The 20453-nt window shown below is 37.0% G+C and overlaps 1 protein-coding gene across 1 annotated transcript in view; it reads left to right on the top strand.

Moving 5' to 3' along the window:
- Positions 1-20453, top strand: part of LRIG3 (leucine rich repeats and immunoglobulin like domains 3) — a 47341-nt gene that overhangs the window by 18472 nt on the left and 8416 nt on the right. The window contains exons 4-13 of the mRNA XM_006908978.3: positions 10130-10261; positions 10831-10974; positions 12000-12143; positions 12447-12590; positions 13005-13148; positions 14081-14161; positions 15069-15140; positions 17265-17336; positions 17764-17927; positions 20014-20334. Coding sequence (XP_006909040.1) covers positions 10130-10261; positions 10831-10974; positions 12000-12143; positions 12447-12590; positions 13005-13148; positions 14081-14161; positions 15069-15140; positions 17265-17336; positions 17764-17927; positions 20014-20334 — 1418 coding nt within the window. The remainder of the gene's footprint in view (positions 1-10129; positions 10262-10830; positions 10975-11999; positions 12144-12446; positions 12591-13004; positions 13149-14080; positions 14162-15068; positions 15141-17264; positions 17337-17763; positions 17928-20013; positions 20335-20453) is intronic.

Genomic DNA, 20453 nt, shown 5'->3' with positions numbered 1-20453 from the left:
CACGCAGATATTGACAACACAGGCCCACAGGCAGATCCAGTAGCAGCCACTAGCAGCTTCCCTAAATGTCCACACCAATCTATGAATAAAGACAAGGGTGATGTGAACTTACTTGCCTATGTGATCATCACCACAGCGTTTCCCCATATCTAATACACAAGGACAAGTTAAATACTTGGTGAAACCAAGACCCTCTGTGTCTGTGATATTCCTAATCCACAGGTCTGTGAACAGTATCAGAAAATAAAATAACATTGATTTAGCATGATGTAGTCATACAGAATTAAGTGTCTTTATGATAACTGTTTATTAATTTAAGGTTCAGAATAACGATGCCAGGTTTTCTAGTTCATACTGTAAACCAAGATTAATTTTAGAGTGTAAATAAAGAATAAAAGACATTTATTTGAGCAAGAAGGAGCTGCATCCCAGAAGACACAGATTCAGGTTGCAACTTAAATTGTGTTCCACCAAAACAACAAGGAGGCTATCTTTTATAATGAAAATGCCCGCCCAGGTTCTCAAGTAGGTTTATTTTATGTAAATATTTGCAGTTCTGATTGGACAAGGTCGGTCTCTCTCTGTTGGTAGAAAGACAAAACCAGAGCTTCCCTTTTCCTACTATTGACTCAGACGTCATAAATACGTGTGTTGTAGTGCAGGAAACAGAGTTCAGTCTGTGGTTCTTCCTGGTATACAGAGTGCATGAAGAGCAAATGGCCCCTAGACTCTTATTTATAAAATTTGAGCCATCTCAGCAGATGAATTCCTTCTCAGGATTCACATCAAATGAATCTTCTTAGGGTTCCACAGTACTATCATCTGAAGTAAAAATTCTTTGTATAGGCTAATTTTTTGTTAATATGTAACAAATCTAAGTTGGGCGATTTTCAAGTAAAAAAAAATATAGTAACTTTTTTGAGGGAAAGCCTTGCGGTTTATTTTGGGTTTTAGAGAAAAGCTGTTTTTATTCATTGATTGGATTTCTATAGGAGATTTCCTATTGGTATGGTCGACCGAATACATTCTTTTCACTCTGTACCTTCCTAAAGTCCCCTGAAAATGAAAGTAAAGGACTGTACTCTGATAGGAGCAAAGAGAAAATAGGAGAGGAAATAGTTCAAATGAAAAATGCCATAAAAATTTTGCATGCAAACTGACAAATTGTAACTGACCAAAAAAAAAAATGTAGTGTATCCCAAAAAGAAGGAATTTTTTTTTTCTTTTTTTGGTGCAGAACCTCAGAATAGTTCAGGAATTCAAAACATGTAAATGTGAGGGTTCAGAGTAGGACTAAAAATTGGAAATTGGTTAAAACTTTTTTTGTGAGAAGCAGTCAGACTCCAGGTCCCTCCTCTAAAACTCAAAGCCCAGTGACCATCACTTCCTGGACACAGGCAGAAGACTGAAGTCAACCCTCTAGAGAGTTGAAACAGAAAATCTCTGGAATTTGGGACACAAGCTGGGCAAGGCATTGGAATTGAGGGTAGCATATTCTGCAATCAAGGATTTAAGTCAAATCTGAGTACTGAGAGTGACACCCACTCCTCTCATCTTATTTTCCTGTTAGCCCTCCCAAACGCTAGACTGGAGATTGGAGGATTTGAACAATGAGATGTGGAGATCCCATCATGAAATAGGTCCCTACTCAGCTACCTGTGGTGAGACTCACCAGTCAACGGGTCCATTCCACACACAGCCCTAATAAGCTTTTTAGTGCTGCTTTTTATTAAATATGAATGGATAGCCAGTGACCACCAGACTTTTGAAGAAGTTTCTATCAATAAAGTCAGTCTGAAACAAACGGGAAAAGGGAACCAGAGACAATGTAAGGAAGAGGGATCGCAAAACAATCTAATATCTCTGGAGAAAAAAAAATGTTACATCCATAAAACAAGAAAAGACTAGTTAAAATAAAAAGGAATATTTAGAAAATAAGGGGGAACTCGTAGATGTTAAAAACATAATAACAAACTTCAAAAAGGTAATGGAAATGTTGGAAGAAAGTTGAAAAAGTTTCTCAAAAAGGACTAAAATACGAAGGGTTGGAAAACAGGAGATGAAAACTGAGAAAAGAAGAAGATTAAGTAGGAGGTCTAACATCTGTCTTAATTGGCATTCCACAAGGGGACATCTGTGGAAATAGAGGAAATTTTCAAAAATAGAAAAAAGATTTCCCAGACCAGACAAACACATTTCTGGGTTGAAAGGCCCTACTGAGTACCAGCACGGAGGGACATTACTATGTAGTTTCAGAGTACCAGGTGTAAAAAGAAGCTCTGAGAAGAAGAGAAAAATAAAGCACAAAACAGGTCCGCTGTAAGGATTGTCAGTGGTTCTCCAGGTGTGCTCCTAGGAGCATCAGCATCACTTGGAAACCTGGTATAAATACAGATTCTCAGGCCCCACCCACTAAAAAAGAAATCCTGAAGGTGGGGTTCAACAGTCTGTGCTTCAAGAAGCCTTTGTCCCTTTATTCTGATGTCTGCCAAAGTTGAGGAAGCACTGGGGTAGAGAATCAAAACAGCTTCTGGCTCCTCAAACTTATATGTGTGAGTGCTGTGATAAGGCAAAATGATGTCTTCAGATCCTAAGGGAAAATGATTTCTAATATAAAGTCTTTACACACCAAAACTGTCAATCCTGAATGGCATTTCCAAACAGGGTGAGGGGAACCTCTATTCATGGTTTCTTGGAAAGCTAATAGAGGATGTGCTCCAGGGAAATAAGGGAATAAACCAAGGAAGAGGAAAACTGGGTAGCTGGGTGGTGGAATTCCGACAAAGAAAGAGGTGTAATCCCCCCAACGTGAGGCCAGTTCTCTAAGAGGCAATGGTTTTTACATGATGATTGTGTGAAACCTCTGTAGCAAGTCTGGTCATGTGCCGTGTTTGTCATCCAAATCCAGAATCACAGTTTCTTAGAGCTGGTAGAGATCATTCCATTCCATTTCCTCCCCTTGACAGGTGAGAAAATTAAGGTTCACAAAATGGAGTAAATCAGAACAGAACTAGGAGTAGAATCAACATTTTGCAGGGAACTGTAGTTTGAATTGCTTCAAAGATATCCTACTTTATTTTAAAAAAGAGATCCCACATTTAACAAATTGGTTAGTGTATAGAATCAATTTTAATTTTTCTGGCTGGCAGCTGTAATGGTCATAATGTTTTATGATGTACATGTGCATCTTGAACCACCATTTAGGTAAATCTAAAGTTTGATCTATAGTTTCTAGACTAATCCTGATTGGTCACTTCAGAGTCTTGAACTCATTCGTTTAATCCTGATTTCTGAGGAACCAAAGATGAATTAGAAATTCTCTCCACTCAAAAGTAAATCACAAGCTATAGTGAAGACTCAAACTCACAATTTAACTATAACTGTGGTCTATCATATGAAAATGGCTATGGAAGGCCTCTGCCTCAAAAGAGAGATAGGGAAAATTTTTAAATTTCACTAAATTAGAGTTAATTTTTGTACATAATTATTTTAGATTAAAATAATTGTTCAGTATCTTCTTTAGCATCTTAAATTGAGGGACTGGCTCTTAAATTTCTATTTACATAAAGAATTAAATTGAATTTACACTGTGGGATTCAAAAGAGTTGTTTTGTATGTAGTGTGAATGGGCTTTTGACTAATTTCCTTTTTCATTTTTAACATGTGTTACAATTGGCATATAAATAGGGCCCTGGTTATTGTAGGACCTCTGTATTGAAATGTGGCTACCATTATCATGTTTATGATCCAAAAGATAATTATTTTTTATGTTGACCTGGCTTTTAGCTAAAGAACTGACTCTTTGCTCCTTATAGTGGCTCATTTTATGCTTAGTATCATTAATTTTTAATCAAGACTCTTTCTCCTTGCAAAAGTTGCCTCAATTGGCTTTATTCTTTGATGCCACAGTACCAGTGGACCAGCCTAGACATGTGTTCTTTTAATGAAACTTCTTAATTATCTTTTTAAAAATAAGATGAGCAGAGACAGTTTATTTTTATCTGCATGGGAGAGGTGCTTTGCTTGCCAAATCTCTCTGTTAAAAGAAGCCTAATATTATGGATGTTAGTATTCCAGCCAAGATAGTTTTCAAGGAAGCTTTTTTTTTGGGGGGGGGGGTAGGTAGAGGGTTATTGTTGGAAATATAAGTGACCTTTAATGTGTTTGCAAAAGATAGTGTTTTCTTTAACAACTTATAGTCCCTTTATAAATGGTTGCTAAAATGGTTGCTTACAAGTTCTATATAGAAATCAGTGTTTCCTTGGGCCAGGCCAACTCTCCCAGTCAATACAGCTAATATACTTGCTCTGTGGTTGTAGGGAATGACCATGGATTCAGCAATTTGTTAGCTGCAATAATTGAATTGGACTTAAGGGATGTGTGGTTAGAGTAACGCATCCTAAGAAAAGAGGGCATTGCAACATATAAAAAAAAAATGGTTTCAAGTTCAATTTCACTGCACACACCCTCTCTAAGAGGAAAATGCCACGTGCATATCTCTTCTCTGAATAGCCAAGATCGCATATCTTTACACATCACAGCTACAAAGCCTTAAGCTGCCTGTTACCTCGTGCAATAGGTTAGAAGACAGTTGAAACTATTGACAGATATTTCTTATTCATCAGGAATTCCAGTGTGAAAAAACCTGATATTCTGGTTTCTCCCCAACAAAGAATATTTCACTCTATGACTCCTTTCAGACTCTGCAAATAAACTAACATCATTTATAGCCACTTAAGAGTGCATGAAGTTCTTTTGAGAGTCTTATGCTTTTTCTGGAGATCACAATCAAAAAGTAAAACCAATCATTGTCAAGTGGCCGTGTCATTAAATCTCATAAGTTATATTTTACCGTTATTAATTTAGTCTGGATTTACATTTAATGCAGGCATTCAGAGTATCAGAACAAACAAGCACATTTCTTATATATGAGAATAATAGATTAGTCCGTTTTCCTAATGATTACAGGCACAATAAAATTCCAGTATTGGGCTATTCTGGTCAGTAGCATCTCACACCTGAGTACGAAGGGACTGTAGCCTGCTTTCCATGCTTTTAGAAGGCCTTCCATATCAGCAATACAAAACAGTGATAATGGGGAGAATGGGAACTCCAGTAGGGCTGAATCAGGTCCCTGTAGCCAGAGACCACAGAGCTAGAAACCTGAGCTTGTATGTCAGGGGAGGAGAAAAGCACAGCCTGTGCCCTGGGAAACCAGAGGAAGACGTGCTTCACCCTCAAAGTGGGCATTTAGGCAGACAGTTACTATTATCCCAGCATGCTGTCGTCTGTCCTCTGCACCTCCTAGGTGGTACTCTTGCACCTGGTCTTGCCTACCCCTCACCCAGCCTACTAACTCTTGCCAGAGCAACCTTTCTAAACTGCGTATCTGATATCATCACCCCACCATTTGAAATCCTTCATCCTCTTCCCCCTAATTGATCTTGAGATAAAAGCCAAATGCTTAACATGGCTTACGGGGTACCACTTGAACTATTCTCATCTCCTCCCAGCACTTCACTCTTGAACTTTGTATTTCTCCAGTCTCCATTCATGAACTATACTCCAGCCATCAAAGCTTGCTTTCTTTTTCTCAAAGGGAAGAAGCCTTGCCTTGCTCTCACTTGCTCTGCTTGGAATGCTCACTTCCTCCTTGCCATGGGAAGTTTTGCTAACTGCACACACTTCCCCCAACCCCCAGCCGCTCTTTAGGAGGCTATTATTTCTTCTCCAGTGTACTCTTTCCTTATCATAGCACTTATCACTCCAGTGACTGTTCCCATTTGTCTGCCTGTTCTCCCCACTAGAATTTAAGCTCCATGAGGTCAGGGACCATATCCATCTTCTTCATTATTAGATCTTTGGCACTCTCAGAGCAAGTATCATACAAAATGGTAAGTCATAATTAATTGTTCATTTTAAAGGTATTTGGCAAAGTAGGCTGAAAGGTGAACTTAGCAACAAAGTAAAGCCATTATTGTTGGGCTTGAGAAGGCAAGGCTGAAATACCTGGGTCTCTTGTTTTTCCTGGGGCCTCTGAGAAGCCTTGAGGGAACCCTCTGCATTCCAGCCAACCAAGCTCCCAGATCTGTGTTTGTCTACAAGGCACTGATTGTACTCGACCTCAGCAATGATTTAACCATGGAACACGTTATACCATCAACAAACATAGATGATCAAAATATTTGTGGTCCTTAAGATGGATTTGCACAGGGCTGAAACACCTTCCGATATTTTACACTACCGTAATGTGATTTTCGAACAATGCAAAGATGACATTTTCACATTAAGTTATAGAAAAAAGTATTCACACAGTTTGTTTCATTTTTTTGTTAAAGCATTGCACATTCCCTGCCAAAAATACTGACTCTGGTGCTTTTAATGTGTTCATCAATTTTGGCATTTATACATATTTGAAGAAAAAGCTGGAGTCAAATTGTATCTTTGTCTTCAAGAAGTGGCTATTTGTGACATACTCTATGTGAAATGTGTTTATTTTTAGGGCTTTAGGTGATCAAAGAGTTTTTAATCTAGTTTTTTAATGTAGTTGTCTTTCTTAAACCCTTCTTTCATGTTGTTGTTTTTTTTTTTTTTTTTAAGATACATATCTGATGGTTATTTGCCAGTTAAATCAGAGTGCTAATATGAAACTGGTATTTGGATTTAATTCAGTTCCATTAGGACAGAGTTAAAATTTTGTGATACAGGGACTATTATCCTAGCAGTTACAAGAGATTTTTGTGCTAGGAAGCAGTGCTGACAAAGACGGCACTGTACACGCTCTGTCTATAACTGAGCACTTTCACACTGCAATTTAGGAGGTGTGCAGTTCAGGAAATTGCTGGCTTTGGCTGAAGCATACTTTAACTGCAAGGAAAATTTTATTCGTCACTCAAGTAATTGGCAGTTTTAATACCTTCTTCATAATTACCTTATAAACAAACGAATATATAAACCAGAGATTGTAAGGCCTGTTATCTAACTCGTAGCCTTATTTGACCAACATGATAGACACCTGTGGGTCTCCCACTCCCTCCCACAAAAAAACAATTTGCTCCATTTATTGCAGAAATCTAAAACTGAGCATTTTCTTTTTGTTGTTAAATAGGAGTGTAGCTGTACCAGTCCCAGACAGCCTGGAGGCCAAAACCAGATGCAGAGTTTAATGGGAGGTACAGGCTAGGGACAAGGGAGAGAGGTAGAGAGAGGGGGGCACTTTGGGCACTTCACGGTTACTCCACTGTTTGTGGGAGGACATCCTGGTAATGCAAACATTTGGGTTAGGTATTTAAAAGAACATTTTTACCCACTAAAGCGTGGTTTTGTTTAACCCACACACCCTGACCCTAAGGCCCTGTGGCTTGTCCCTTGGACTGATTCCATCTCCGGGACCTAGAAATTGACTGATTGTCTCACTTGCATTACCCTGTACCTCACAACTAGATCAAGGAGTTTATACACAGGCAGATCCAGATGTGGGAAATGGTCAAAATCAGAGGTCATGGCTGACTTGACTCTAAACAAAGTCTGTGAGACTTTATAGGGATCCGAGGAGCTTGATATTTGTGACTTGTGCATGGGACTACTAATTTTTCCCCTCCCACCCCCTTACTATTATCACAGGGTTCAGCTCTTACCAGATGCATCACCGCGTTACCTTCTATGGGATTACTTTTAAAAATGGGGTTAGATTCTCCAATGACTTGGATCAAAAGATGAATCCCCCACAATCCTTAAAAGTAACATATGAAGGTTTTAAACAATATTTTGAGAAGTTTATCATTAGTTTGTTGTTTAAATGGAAAATTTACAACCCATGTTCTCCCCTTATTCTTTCTTGTGGAGAAAGCACCTGACATTTGCCCATATTCAGGAAGTCTTCTACTCTGGTGGATGCCAAACACATGTAAACCCCTGGGGGTCCTTCTTTTCTACCAGCGGTGCAAACACAGATGGGGTGGGGGGGGCATCCTTAGTGTTGGCATGATGATGGCTCAGTGAGTCAGGGTGGTTTTCCACACTAGTTTGAAACGAAGTACATTACAGCATTTTTGCAAGGGTGGGAAGTAGTGGAGCTTTCTGGAATTGCATCTTCACAAAAGAACTTAATTATCAGAATATCTTTGAAACTATATTCTGTGAAACAAGCCTTCAGAGATTGCTTTAGGACCAATAAAGACTTATTCTGTGAGGTGTTTGGGAGTGCTTAGACTCATGAGATTAAAAGCTCTAGTTTCCTAATTTTAAAATTAGCTATACTATCTATATCAGAGAAATGTCATTTCAATGAAATAGGAAATATATGAAAAATGCTTAGGATAGTACTTGACATCTAATATATAGTCAGTATGATTAGATTCCATATACATTTCAAGATAGTAGGATAGAGACATCCCTGCATGGCAGGAGCTCACAGTATGACAGAGAAGACTGCCATGGTAAGGGCTGTGTCAGAACATAGCACAGGATTTTGTGAAAATATATAAAAGTTGCACCTAATTCAGGAACATTCTGAGATAGTGAGAGGCCTGTGAGTTATAATAATGTAAAAGAGCTTAAAAAATTCAGAGCACCATAGATATACAGTTTTGGGTAAGAAGGTACATGTAGGACATATGTTTTCTAAATTTTCTCATTAAGTGAAGGTTAACTAGACTATATATAGAAAGGCCAGCATGTGACCTGTTTTACATACAGAGTTCATCTTAGAGCCTTCAGATTGTTTCATTGTTCCTGGGGTTGGTTGTAAAGAGAAGACTTTTTTTGTAGGAAGACTGTTATCTTCCCAGCTTTCTACCTTGATATGTTATTTCACCTGCCAAATGATTGTCCAAAAAGTCAAAGTTATCCGATCTAATATGACAATTAAGATGGCCTGCACATCAGTTTAATTCTCGTTTTTTAGCAAGATAGTCATTTAATGCTGTCTTTTCCCTTGGAAGCTGTTGTATTGATGATCTCTTAAGGCCTTATTGGGTGACATTACTGTGTTTTTTTTTTTTTTTTTTTTTGGTAGTCGTCTAGTATAGTGCTCACCAGTAGAACTTTCCACAATGATAGAAATGGTTTGTATCTGTACCAACCCATTTGACAGCCACCAGGACCATGTGGCTATTAAGCTTGAAATGTGGCTACCATGACTAAGGAACTGAATTTTAACATTTAATTAAATTTAAAGAGTCTTCTTCATGCTACTCTGAACGAGCCCGATCTCATCTGATCTCAGAAGCTAAGCAGAATCGGGCCTAGTTAGTACTTGGATGGGAGACCACTTAGGAAGAACAGGTGCTGTAGCATAAAAAAATAAAATTAAAAAAAAATAAGGGATTGTAAGCTGACAAGTTCCTTGCAATCTGTGAGGTCAACCAAGGGTTGTCTCACCTAAAAAAATAAAATAAAATAAAAATAAACTTAAATAAATAAATAAATTTAAAGAGCCTTGTGTGGCTACCATATTGGACATTATGGTCTGGTGTTCAGGACTATTAATATCAAATTTTTAAAATGTAATTACTCCCAGGGATTATTTAGACTAGAGACCTCTTATGTAATACTTTTATAATATTCAGAACCCCAAAGCATATCTGCTAGTTTTGAAGACTATGGCCGTGCATTGAAATTTGCTATTTCTTAAAAAGAGATCTCTCTAGCATGGCTTTAAAAAGGCCCCAATCTAATAAGTATTTAAGTTTATTGGCACCTAAGGTGGGTACTTTCCAAGAGAAGAATTAGAAGTAGATTAGGAATCGAGGAGGAGGAGGGAACTAACACACCTCAGTGCCTGGAGTGCTAGTCACTTCACGTACTATTTCATAGAAATGATATGGAAGAAGAACTATTAAGAAAGTAACAAAGAAAAATCAATTTAAGTATATTGCATTTAGATAACCACATCTGTTAAACACACCCAGATTTATATAGGAATGTTTTTTTGTATCTTCTAATATTATGATTTACTATTTAATGTAAAATTAAAGTGATTAACGGGTTGCCATTTAACTTTTAAAAGTATTATCATTTGGAGCAGTTTCCCATATTTCCAAAGAACAAGTTTGGAATAGAAAATGTTTTTCACTTTTTAGATTGTCGTATCATTAACCCTGTTATCTTTGCTATCCTTTAATCCCAGAGCCGGAAACAGGATTGTTGAAATATTACCTGAACAGCTGAAACAGTTTCAATCCCTTGAAACTTTGGACCTCAGCAGCAATAATATTTCAGATCTTAAAATTGCACTTCCACCTCTGCAACTCAAATATCTGTAAGTCAAGTTTTTCTTTAGCAAAATTTTTACCTATGGTGAAAATATCATTTTAATTTTTTTTTTTTTAAGAGTCAACTTTCTTTAAGATATAATGAACTCTGCCTATTTTAAGTAACTTTCAAACACGTAACTTTCTTATTGATTTATAATTTCCTGGAAGCCCAAATGACTACAATCTTCATTTTATTCTTATACTTTTAAATTACAAAAATTAGACATCCTTTGACTATTAGAAAATATGGGGTGCAAAGTGCTTTTTAAAAAACAATCAGATTTAAACTATTGGTATTTCATTAATAAAAGAATTTCATAAAAAGTGGATAAGCATCTAACAAATTTTCATAACTTTCAGATATTCCAGTTATTCTTTCTCTAGCACGGTGTGAGTCATAGCTGATATTGGTCCACCAGGACCTAAAGAGCAGTTATTTCAAGTGCCTGGTGGTCCAGTTTGTTACAAATGGTAGTTAGGTCGTCTGGAAATTCTTTATATACGGACAGTACATGCACTTTGTCTTTATCCCAAAGGAACCAGAAAGAGAAGCTCATCTTCAAACTTTCCACAGGTATATCAATAGCAACCGGGTCACATCAATGGAACCTGGGTATTTTGACAATTTGGCCAGCACACTCGTGGTTTTGAAACTGAACAGGAACCGAATTTCAGCTATCCCACCCAAGATGTTTAAATTGCCTCAACTACAACACCTGTAAGTAAAAAGCCCTCTGCGATAATGGGTCCTCACCTCCTTTAATCCCTTGGTGTCTATCCCCTAAAATCCACAGTGTAGCAAAACGAGTTTAGAAGCAAGGATGTGGCCGTCTTCCCTTTTGAGAGCCGGACTTATAGAATCCCCAAATCAGAAAAAGCCTAAAAAGTCACGTAGTACAAACTGCTGCCTGACAAGGCACGTTGGATTGTTACCTTAAGAGTGAACAGTGTAATCATTGAACAGCCTCTGTACAAAGGCATCATTGTGGCACTGAAGAAATCGTGGGGACTCTCAACAGCTGTGGTTTATGAGAATAATACCGACAACTCCAGGAGGCTCTGATAGCTTAAGTGGCTGTAAAGAACTGTCTCGTTAATAGTGGTTGAATGATCTTTGAACGGGCTCCTACAAAATGGTGGTTTTCGACCTTGGCTGCATGTTACAGCATTACAGACACTTGGGGAGCTTTTAAAAATCCCAGTGCCCAGGCCACACCCTAGACTAATTATATTAGAACCTCTGGTGGGTAAGATCCGGGCCTCAGTAATTTTAAAACTCCCCAGGTGATTCCAGTGTACAACCAAGGTTGAGAATGACTATCTTAAAGGGAAAGCATTAAACATATAAATTGTGAAAGAGAGTAACTTTTGTAAGCAGATTGAATGGGATAAATTTGACATCCCTTTTTCTGAATAGACCTCACATTTTAGTGTAATATTCAATGTTCTCATTCTGGATAATTTAAAAACAAATGCTATACTGAGTGTACAAAAGTTTAAAAATTAAAACGTGGTCTAGTTGCAGTCTTTTATTATTCCAAAAGTGCATCCCACATTTCAGAAGGGAATTCACTTACTACTAGTAAATCGAAATTTTTATCCATAAAAATGTTTAGAAATTTAAGACAGTCTATGTAATTTAACTCTGGCTAGTCTAACTATGTTGTAGCAATTTCACGTTTTATTAACTACCTCCAGAATTTGTCATATAAGCTAATTATTTAACTATAATATCCAATGCAGTGAACTGAACCGAAACAAGATTAGAAACATAGATGGGCTCACATTCCAAGGGCTTGGTGCTTTGAAGTCTCTGAAAATGCAAAGAAATGGAGTAACGAAACTTATGGATGGAGCATTTTGGGGGCTGAGCAACATGGAAATCTTGTAAGTGTGGGTCATCACAGTTCCTACTCAGGTCATATGATCACTGAACATTCAGGAACTTTTATTTGACATCCTTTGTTAAAATCTCGTAATTTACAATCTTACTGATAATTTAGTTTTGTTTCAGGTAATGTTACTGAGAACTTAAAAGCACATGGTATTTTTTTGAAGATGTCTTTATATAACCAAAGCTAAACATCTAGTAACAATAGGAATATGTAATAGGTTGTCATCATATGTCCCCTTTCAAGAGACTAGATAATGAACTTTTGATCCCACTTTTGATTCTTATTGTAAATGTAGGCAGCTGGACCATAACAACCTAACAGAGATTACCAAAGGCTGGCTTTACGGTTTGCTGATGCTGCAGGAACTTCATCTCAGCCAAAATGCCATCAGCAGGATCAGCCCTGATGCCTGGGAGTTCTGCCAGAAACTCAGTGAGCTGTGAGTTGTCTTTTATTCTCCTCAAGTTTGAGAGCAGGGATCATGCCAGAGCATGAGCTTCTTACCACCGATCTGTGAAATTTTCCTAACAGTTTCCAAGGTGACAGCTTTTTTCACATGCAACCTCGTCATATTTTTGTTGTGATAAGTCAAAGCCAACTCTTCTATTTCAGGTCTCTGGCTCATGGGCTAAAGCAATGATGGTTATTTTCAAATAAAGAGAATTTTTTTTTTTTTAATTACTGGGATTAGAAGTAGTGTTTGCTGGAGTATTATTAAGAAGGCAGAGTTTTGGAGTAAGGATTATTGTGCTTATACATATTACCTGTTTTTTGTTTTGTTTTGTTTTTTTAAATCATTGTATTGAATTAGAAAATAGAAGCTATTTGCTTTTTGTTCCTTTTTCCTTTACAGGGACCTAACTTTCAATCACTTATCGAGATTAGATGATTCAAGCTTCCTGGGCCTAAGCTTGCTAAATACTCTGCACATGGGGAACAACAGAGTCAGCTACATTGCTGATTGTGCCTTCCGGGGGCTTTCCAGTTTAAAGACTTTGTAAGTTACACATTTTGCTCTCCGTAGATGAACCTAATTGGTCCCTAAATATGCCCAGTTTTCTCTAAGCAGATTTCCTTTGTTGTGAAGGAAATGTGTACAGCCTTAGAAGTAGTGTCTTAATCTTTCCCAGATCAGTTTGATTAAAATCGGTCCATTTCATCCATATATGTTTCTTAAAGGGATTAAAAAAGACAGTGATCAGATTGTTTTGGTGATTATAGTTAGCCTTTTCAGGATCTCCAGGAAGTTAGTAACTGCTGAAGGGGGAAACAATTTTAAATCTCTTTATAAAATGCAGATTAAAAATTACCCAGAGCAAAAAGATATACAGAGGGCAGCAATGGAAGATGCCTGTTTATCATACCAGTTATATCCAGACTTGATCTCTGTCCAAGAGAAAGAAAAGGGAATTGGATTAATTGACCTTTGAAAAATCAAACATTAATTTTAATGTTGTGCAATGGGCTTTTGATTTTTGTACTGTCAGAAACTTTTGCCCTGTTCACTTTTCGAAGCATTACATAATTGAAATACATATTGTATGCTTTGGCAAACTCCTGCTTATGTGGTTGGAACAGTGGTTTTAAAGTTTTAATGTATTTTTCAGACTATTCAAGTCGTTCAGAATTTAGTCATCTTGATAGAAGAATTAATAGAGTTAGAGTCAGCTGTCCTGATTTTGGGCAAAAACTTAAAATGTTGTTGAAAGAGGAGGACAGGATCTAAGAGGATCTATGTTGAAGAGAAAGAGAATTTTCTGTTGTTTGGAAAGGGGTAGAGATGATGTGGGGAAGTATGAGGAATTTATTACAAATTACATGCCACCTGAGTGGCAATCTTAGATTTCTGAGTATACGTCTAAAGAGAATGCTTATATTTTTCATTAAGTACATGGTACTAGTGTGAGTAACATTCCTTTTTTGCATTAGGGATCTGAAGAACAATGAAATTTCCTGGACTATTGAGGACATGAACGGTGCTTTCTCTGGGCTTGACAAACTGAGGCGGCTGTGAGTACCATTTGCCTCATAATTTGGCTCACTCTTTGACCTAAACATTGCATCTGAATTAAGTCATTTCCCCAAGCGGACATCTCAAAGGGTTTAGAAATAGGTGCTCAATCTGGTTGCTACCCTTTGTCATTGCTTCAAATGGATGCCATTATATGAAATGTGTATTAATTTACTTTTCTTCCTTGAGCATAAGGGTTTTATTCAACACTTTGGTTTGTGTAACTTAATACTGAGATAAGAATTATACATCATTTTGAGTGCTAACACTCTTGAGATTATCATTGTGTAAAAGTTGCTTCAACATTTTGAGATTTTCTGTGTTGCACTCTACTCACAGGAGTTTTTTACATGAAGTGACCTAGTATCTGCTGGTAATACTGCAGAACATCCCGAGCAATGTGGGGTAAAAACATGCTTATATTTAGCCATAAAATGTCCTTGCAGATGGCCAAATTCTGTATTTTAAGCCTGTGTTCTTCAAATTGAGTTCCATGTAGCCCTGAACTTCTGTGGATGATGAAAAAAAATATCCATGGAGAAAGCTTCAGAAGAAAGTCTCCACTGTTACCTGCTTTATTTATTAGAATTCTGAGCAAATTTACCTGAAATAAAGTTTCTGCCTATTCCTGAAAAGATTTTGAAAACCACTGTTTTAATTTAACCATCGAAGTAGTTTATCGAAATACCTATTTTTGCCGGATTGAGTTCTCTGCTGAATTGTGAAAACCATACTGAGCTATATTACTGAAATAGATGGCACAGATACATTTTTACAGGGTATATGGTTTAATTGAAGAAAATAGAAGTATTCACAAATGCTATAAAAAGCAATTCTTTTCATGAGAACTGTACCCCAAAGTGGCTTTTATTAACTGTTCCAATGTAATTTTTTTTTCCCCCCCAGAATCCTTCAGGGAAACCGAATTCGCTCTATTACCAAAAAAGCCTTCACTGGTTTGGATGCACTAGAACATCTGTGAGTAGCTGGAATTTAGTTACCCTGGAGGTTGTCTAAGATGGTTATCTACTTATGTGCCATGAAAGATAAAACAAATTGGACTGTAATTTTGTTGGCATTCTCTTATTACCATAAAGTATATTTATGCATCTGCTCATCCTCTCCCTATCTATTTATCCATATCTATATTTATCTGGAAGTGTAATGATACGTAGTTTCCTTTGCATTAAGGACATTGCTATGTATCATTATTGGGTTTTGTTTTATTTTTCTCAAATAGTGATTATACACACACACATATTTTTAAACTACCATTTGTTGTACACTTACAACATGTCAGGCATTATGCCAGGTGTTTAAATGTTCAGTGTCTCATTGAATCCTCACAAGAAAACTATCCAATAGCTGTTATTATCTTTATTTTAAGTTGAGAAGTGAAGGTTCTGATGGTTCTTGATACCATCGTACAGTTAAGAAGGTGACTTGGATTTTAAAGATCAAATAAGACATTCCTTAAGAGTGACATGAGGAGGTTATTAACACTATTTTGAGAATTTCTGTTAGTTTGTTATTGCTGTTGTTTAATTGTAAAATGTACAACTTGTTTTGACCCCTTTATTGTTCTTTTTCGTGTTCTCTTTTGCTGCTGACCCCATCAGTTAGCAGCTGGCAGAATCGGGACTCAAACGAGGGCTGCCCCTGCTTTCACAGTGTCCCTGTGTCACATGAGCGCTTGCATTCACAATCTTTTAAAATGACATTTAGGGACTAAAATATTTTCGGCCTTAGGAGATAGCCAATCATGATAGGTGTCAAATCTGTATGAGCACTGAACCAACCAGCTGCTTCTAACCATGGGTGTATGTTTTACACTTATAGTAAAAGTACAAAATAATATAAAATATTTCCACTCTGACAATTCACGGATGCTTGTAATGAGAAGTTTTTATATCTATTAACTTGGACAAAAGACATTATAATTTAAAGTATACATTCGGTTTGTGCCCTCATTTGTGCTATGTATTGAGAGTGAAGATTTAAGTGTTATCTGTGGACCACCTTGCTGTCATCTTCTGACTTACCTATTAGTTTGAGGGAGATTCGGTTGGCTAGCCTTACTGACAGTGCAGCAGTATAGATTGTGGTAGAATGATTCTGCAAAGCAGATTTGGAAGGACAGACCAGTATTGCTGGACTTACTGAAACAAGTTATTTTCAGAGGGAAAGTAGCCAAAAGGGTTTGTCATCCGACCCATTCCATTTCTGGGAAAGTAGAATTAATGGATCAGTGGAGTATTAACCTCTGCTTCAATTTTCTAAACCTTGGTGACTCGCCCAGCCTCTTTCCTTGCCCATGTTTGGTATGTCTATTCTGTCTTCTGTGGCCACTTGTCTCATTCAAAATCCTTTCTGTATATGCTGACCCTTGTAAAGAAAGGCAGAGTAGTAATCCTCGAGGAGAGTACTTTAATTCAAACTACTTGGAAGTACTAGTTAAAAATAAAATCAGCCCAGAATATTTGCTCATCATATAAATGCCCTGCCTAAAGTGTTTGTTTTAGCAAATACATCTTATCTAAACACTTTATGATCTTTACGGTAGTGAGTTGTGCGTGACAGAATTGGCCACAGATTAAGCACATAGGTTTTGAAATTGAAAATAATTGGGTTCAAATCTTACCTGCCCCTTTCATGCTGAACAATGTAGTAATACTGTCTTCTTTTGGTTTGCTGTGAGGAATTGATGTAATAATATATGTTAATCACTTAACACAGTCCATATCATAGAAAGTATTCTCTACGTGATGGTTTTTTAAAAGCATAATTATGAGGTATTTTATTTGTGTATTTAGAGTTAATAATGGTTAACTTAAATAATGAGAAATTCAGTAGAATAAAACAGCTTAGGCCCTTATGAGTCAACCTGTACATGGTGATATAAAGTGAATTTCACTGAAACACAACTAGCCTCTCATATAAATATCCTTTTTCTTCAATCCAGGCTTCCTAATAGGTTCATTTGGGGTTGCCCCATATATACCTTTCTGTACATAGGGTATTTGGTAAAGTGGACACTGCGGGCCCAAACTTTGCCTGAAGGCATGAAGTGACCAAAGCTCGTTCTAACATTTTTGTTTTCAGAGACCTGAGTGACAACGCAATCATGTCATTACAAGGCAATGCATTTTCACAAATGAAGAAACTTCAACAATTGTAAGCTTTTCTTTTCCTTCTTTAGACTTTTAAATATTACTTAACTTTTATACCAGAAAACAAAAAGCAATGAAAGGAAAATTTGTTCTTTTTATTGAAGAATTTCTTTTACTTTCTATGATGAATTCACTATTTAAATTTGTGGGAGCTAGTAACAGTACAGCACCTAATCATAGTAACAAGTTTTCAGTAGTAAGGTATATTTGATATATGAGCACTTCTATCTCAGTAGGTCAGTAAGAACAACAACAAAAAATCATGTTAGTTACATTTCTTGCATTTTGAGATAAACTGTAGATATTTATTAGATGGGCTGTGTGTATTTGGTTTCCACATTCATTGCTTTGTTAATATTTACTTGAGTTTAGTTTACTTGTAGAAATCTGCATTTCATACAAAACAAATTGAATGTAATTACTCTCCTCAGGCATTTAAATACATCAAGCCTTTTGTGTGATTGCCAACTAAAATGGCTCCCACAGTGGGTGGCAGAAAACAACTTTCAGAGCTTTGTAAATGCTAGTTGTGCCCATCCTCAGCTGCTAAAAGGAAGAAGTATTTTTGCCGTTAGCCCAGATGGCTTTGTGTGTGGTGAGTATATTGCCCTTGCCCTTTATTCATTCTTTTTTTCTCCCATTTGTCCAAATAGTAGTTTTGATGTGCTCTCTTAATAAAGCTGTTATTTCTGCTGAGATTGATGAAAATGGATTTATAGTTTGCTTATTATTTTAATTTTACAGATGAGAAAGAGTTTTCTAAAATTTTGTCATCTTTTATTTTGGCATTAGGGCAGTTTGGTGGAAAGAGAATGACATTGAATTTTGGGAGAATTAAAGAATATAGTCCCAACCCTTCTACTTAAATTCCCTGAGTCTCAGTCTCTGCATCTAAGAAATAGGAACTCTGCTGTCTGCTCTTCGCAGTTCCTGGGGTTATTGAGAGGCTCCCGAGATCTCAGTGAAGAGACCCTGTGCAAATGTTATTTACGTGGAATAGAAAGAGAAAATTATTGGCTAGTGATTTGTAGGCTGCTGAAATTTTTACTGTTGGTGGGTGAAACATTACAAGTAATAGAAAGTTTGAATGTATTATAAATAAATTTGAGGTCTCTTGTTTTCGAATCTAAGCATCTCAGCATTAGAAATATGCGTATCCCAACTTCACATAGCTAGTTAGCAGATCTGGATCAAAAACTTAAGTTTTCATTTCCCTGGTACAGCTTGCTATCTACTACACTACACTGCTGTTTACTCTTCACTGCCATGGAGACCTTTGTAAAAATAAATACATGTATAGGATATGAAATCAAAATGTGCATTAAGATATTACAGAACCTAACTTTATACTGGCCTTTAAAATTTTATTTAAACTGCTTTGCCTACAATCGTTTTTACGTACAAGAAAAAAATATATTTTTTTAAGTTGTAGCATTAAACAGTGCCAACAATTTCTGGAAATAAAACGTCTGTTGTAGCTTTTGGATCTAAATCAGTTTTTGGCATTCATCTATAAGGGCCTGAGCTATTTCTTTCTCATGGTCCTTATTTCAGTTTTCTAGTCCCAAAATATGAATTCTTTTTTACTTTGAGACATGTACAGTATACATAATATTTCGTTTCCTCGATTGTGAATCTGAACATTGATTTACCACATGAGAATTTTACAATAGGCATGCAAAAGAAGAAACTATCTTGATTACAGCATGCAGGCATGGCATTGGAAATTAGCAGCATTGGAATTATCAGAGCATCATCCCCACACCCCATTCTCTCTGTGTCACACACATGCACACACGTATACGCACGCCTGCCCTCTCTACCCTTCCCTCCTCGCTCTCTCGTCTCTGTCTCTATCTCTGTCTCTCTCACATTATTTTTCAGAGCACCCAAATAATACATTTTGATAGATGTGAGATGTTTCCTTCTGGGTTTAGACCATCTCTGAGAAACTGAAATTCAAAAAGGTAACTTTTCCAAAAAGTAACAGAGAACTAAAAATAAATGTTTGGAATGAAAGAGTTGCTTGGCTCTAATTATAATGTAGCTCTGACAGTGTAGCACAGCAGCCTGATTGATTGTCCACTCTAAGCTCCAGACTGCAGCCAGGCTCTCACCATGCATTTTGGAGGTGCTTTTTCCTTCACTACAGCATTATGTTTTTCCGCTCTACATACAAATTATTGCTCTTAATATAGGTTCTGTTTTTGGTAAATGGGATGTTAATTGCTGTCTTTAGTGATATTGATAATCATTACCGATGTTTGATTTTTTAAATTTTGCTGCTCCTTATATGTGAAGAACATAGGGGAGATTGTAGTTCCTAATAGTAGCATTTAAAGATGGTCCGTGAGCCCAGAAGTTTAACTAATTTTTTTTCTTGTATTTATTTTAAAAAGCACAAGTGGTTTGGGATAAACTGTATCCCAAAAGAACAGTCTCCTCTCAGTTAATGATTGATAAATAGGTCTCAGTCTCTATTCGAAGTGAATGAATTCCTTTATAAACACTCTCCCAGGCTATCATTTCAACACTGGGGCTGCTAGTCCATCTGTGAAACATACACAAAGGATAAAAGCTAAGCCACTGTTTGTTTTGAGTTTCTTGCTGTTCAAATTTGAGTAGCATTTGGACTCTCAAGCTTTAAAATTGTTTTGTTTCCTCCTCTCCATTTTGAACAGATGATTTTCCTAAACCCCAGATCACGGTTCAGCCAGAAACACAATCAGCAATAAAAGGTTCCAATTTGAGCTTTATCTGCTCGGCTGCTAGCAGCAGTGATTCCCCAATGACGTTTGCTTGGAAAAAAGACAATGAACTACTACATGATGCTGAAATGGAAAATTATGCACACCTCCGGGCCCAAGGTGGTGAAGTGATGGAGTACACCACCATTCTTCGGCTACGCAATGTGGAATTTACCAGCGAAGGAAAATATCAGTGTGTCATCTCCAATCACTTTGGTTCATCCTACTCTGTCAAAGCCAAGCTAACAGTTAATAGTATGTGATCTGACTTTTCCTTTTGAATTTAAAGATACCTTTTAGAAACAGAAGGTACCTGGTTTCCTTTCTCTTATTCTTACTCCTGCCCTCTGCTTTCATAGTTCTCCACCTACTCC

This window comes from Pteropus alecto, unplaced genomic scaffold (assembly GCF_000325575.1).
Source record: "Pteropus alecto unplaced genomic scaffold, ASM32557v1 scaffold433, whole genome shotgun sequence".
NCBI classification, from domain to species: Eukaryota; Metazoa; Chordata; class Mammalia; order Chiroptera; family Pteropodidae; genus Pteropus; species Pteropus alecto.
This window is presented reverse-complemented; position numbering and strand designations above follow the sequence as displayed.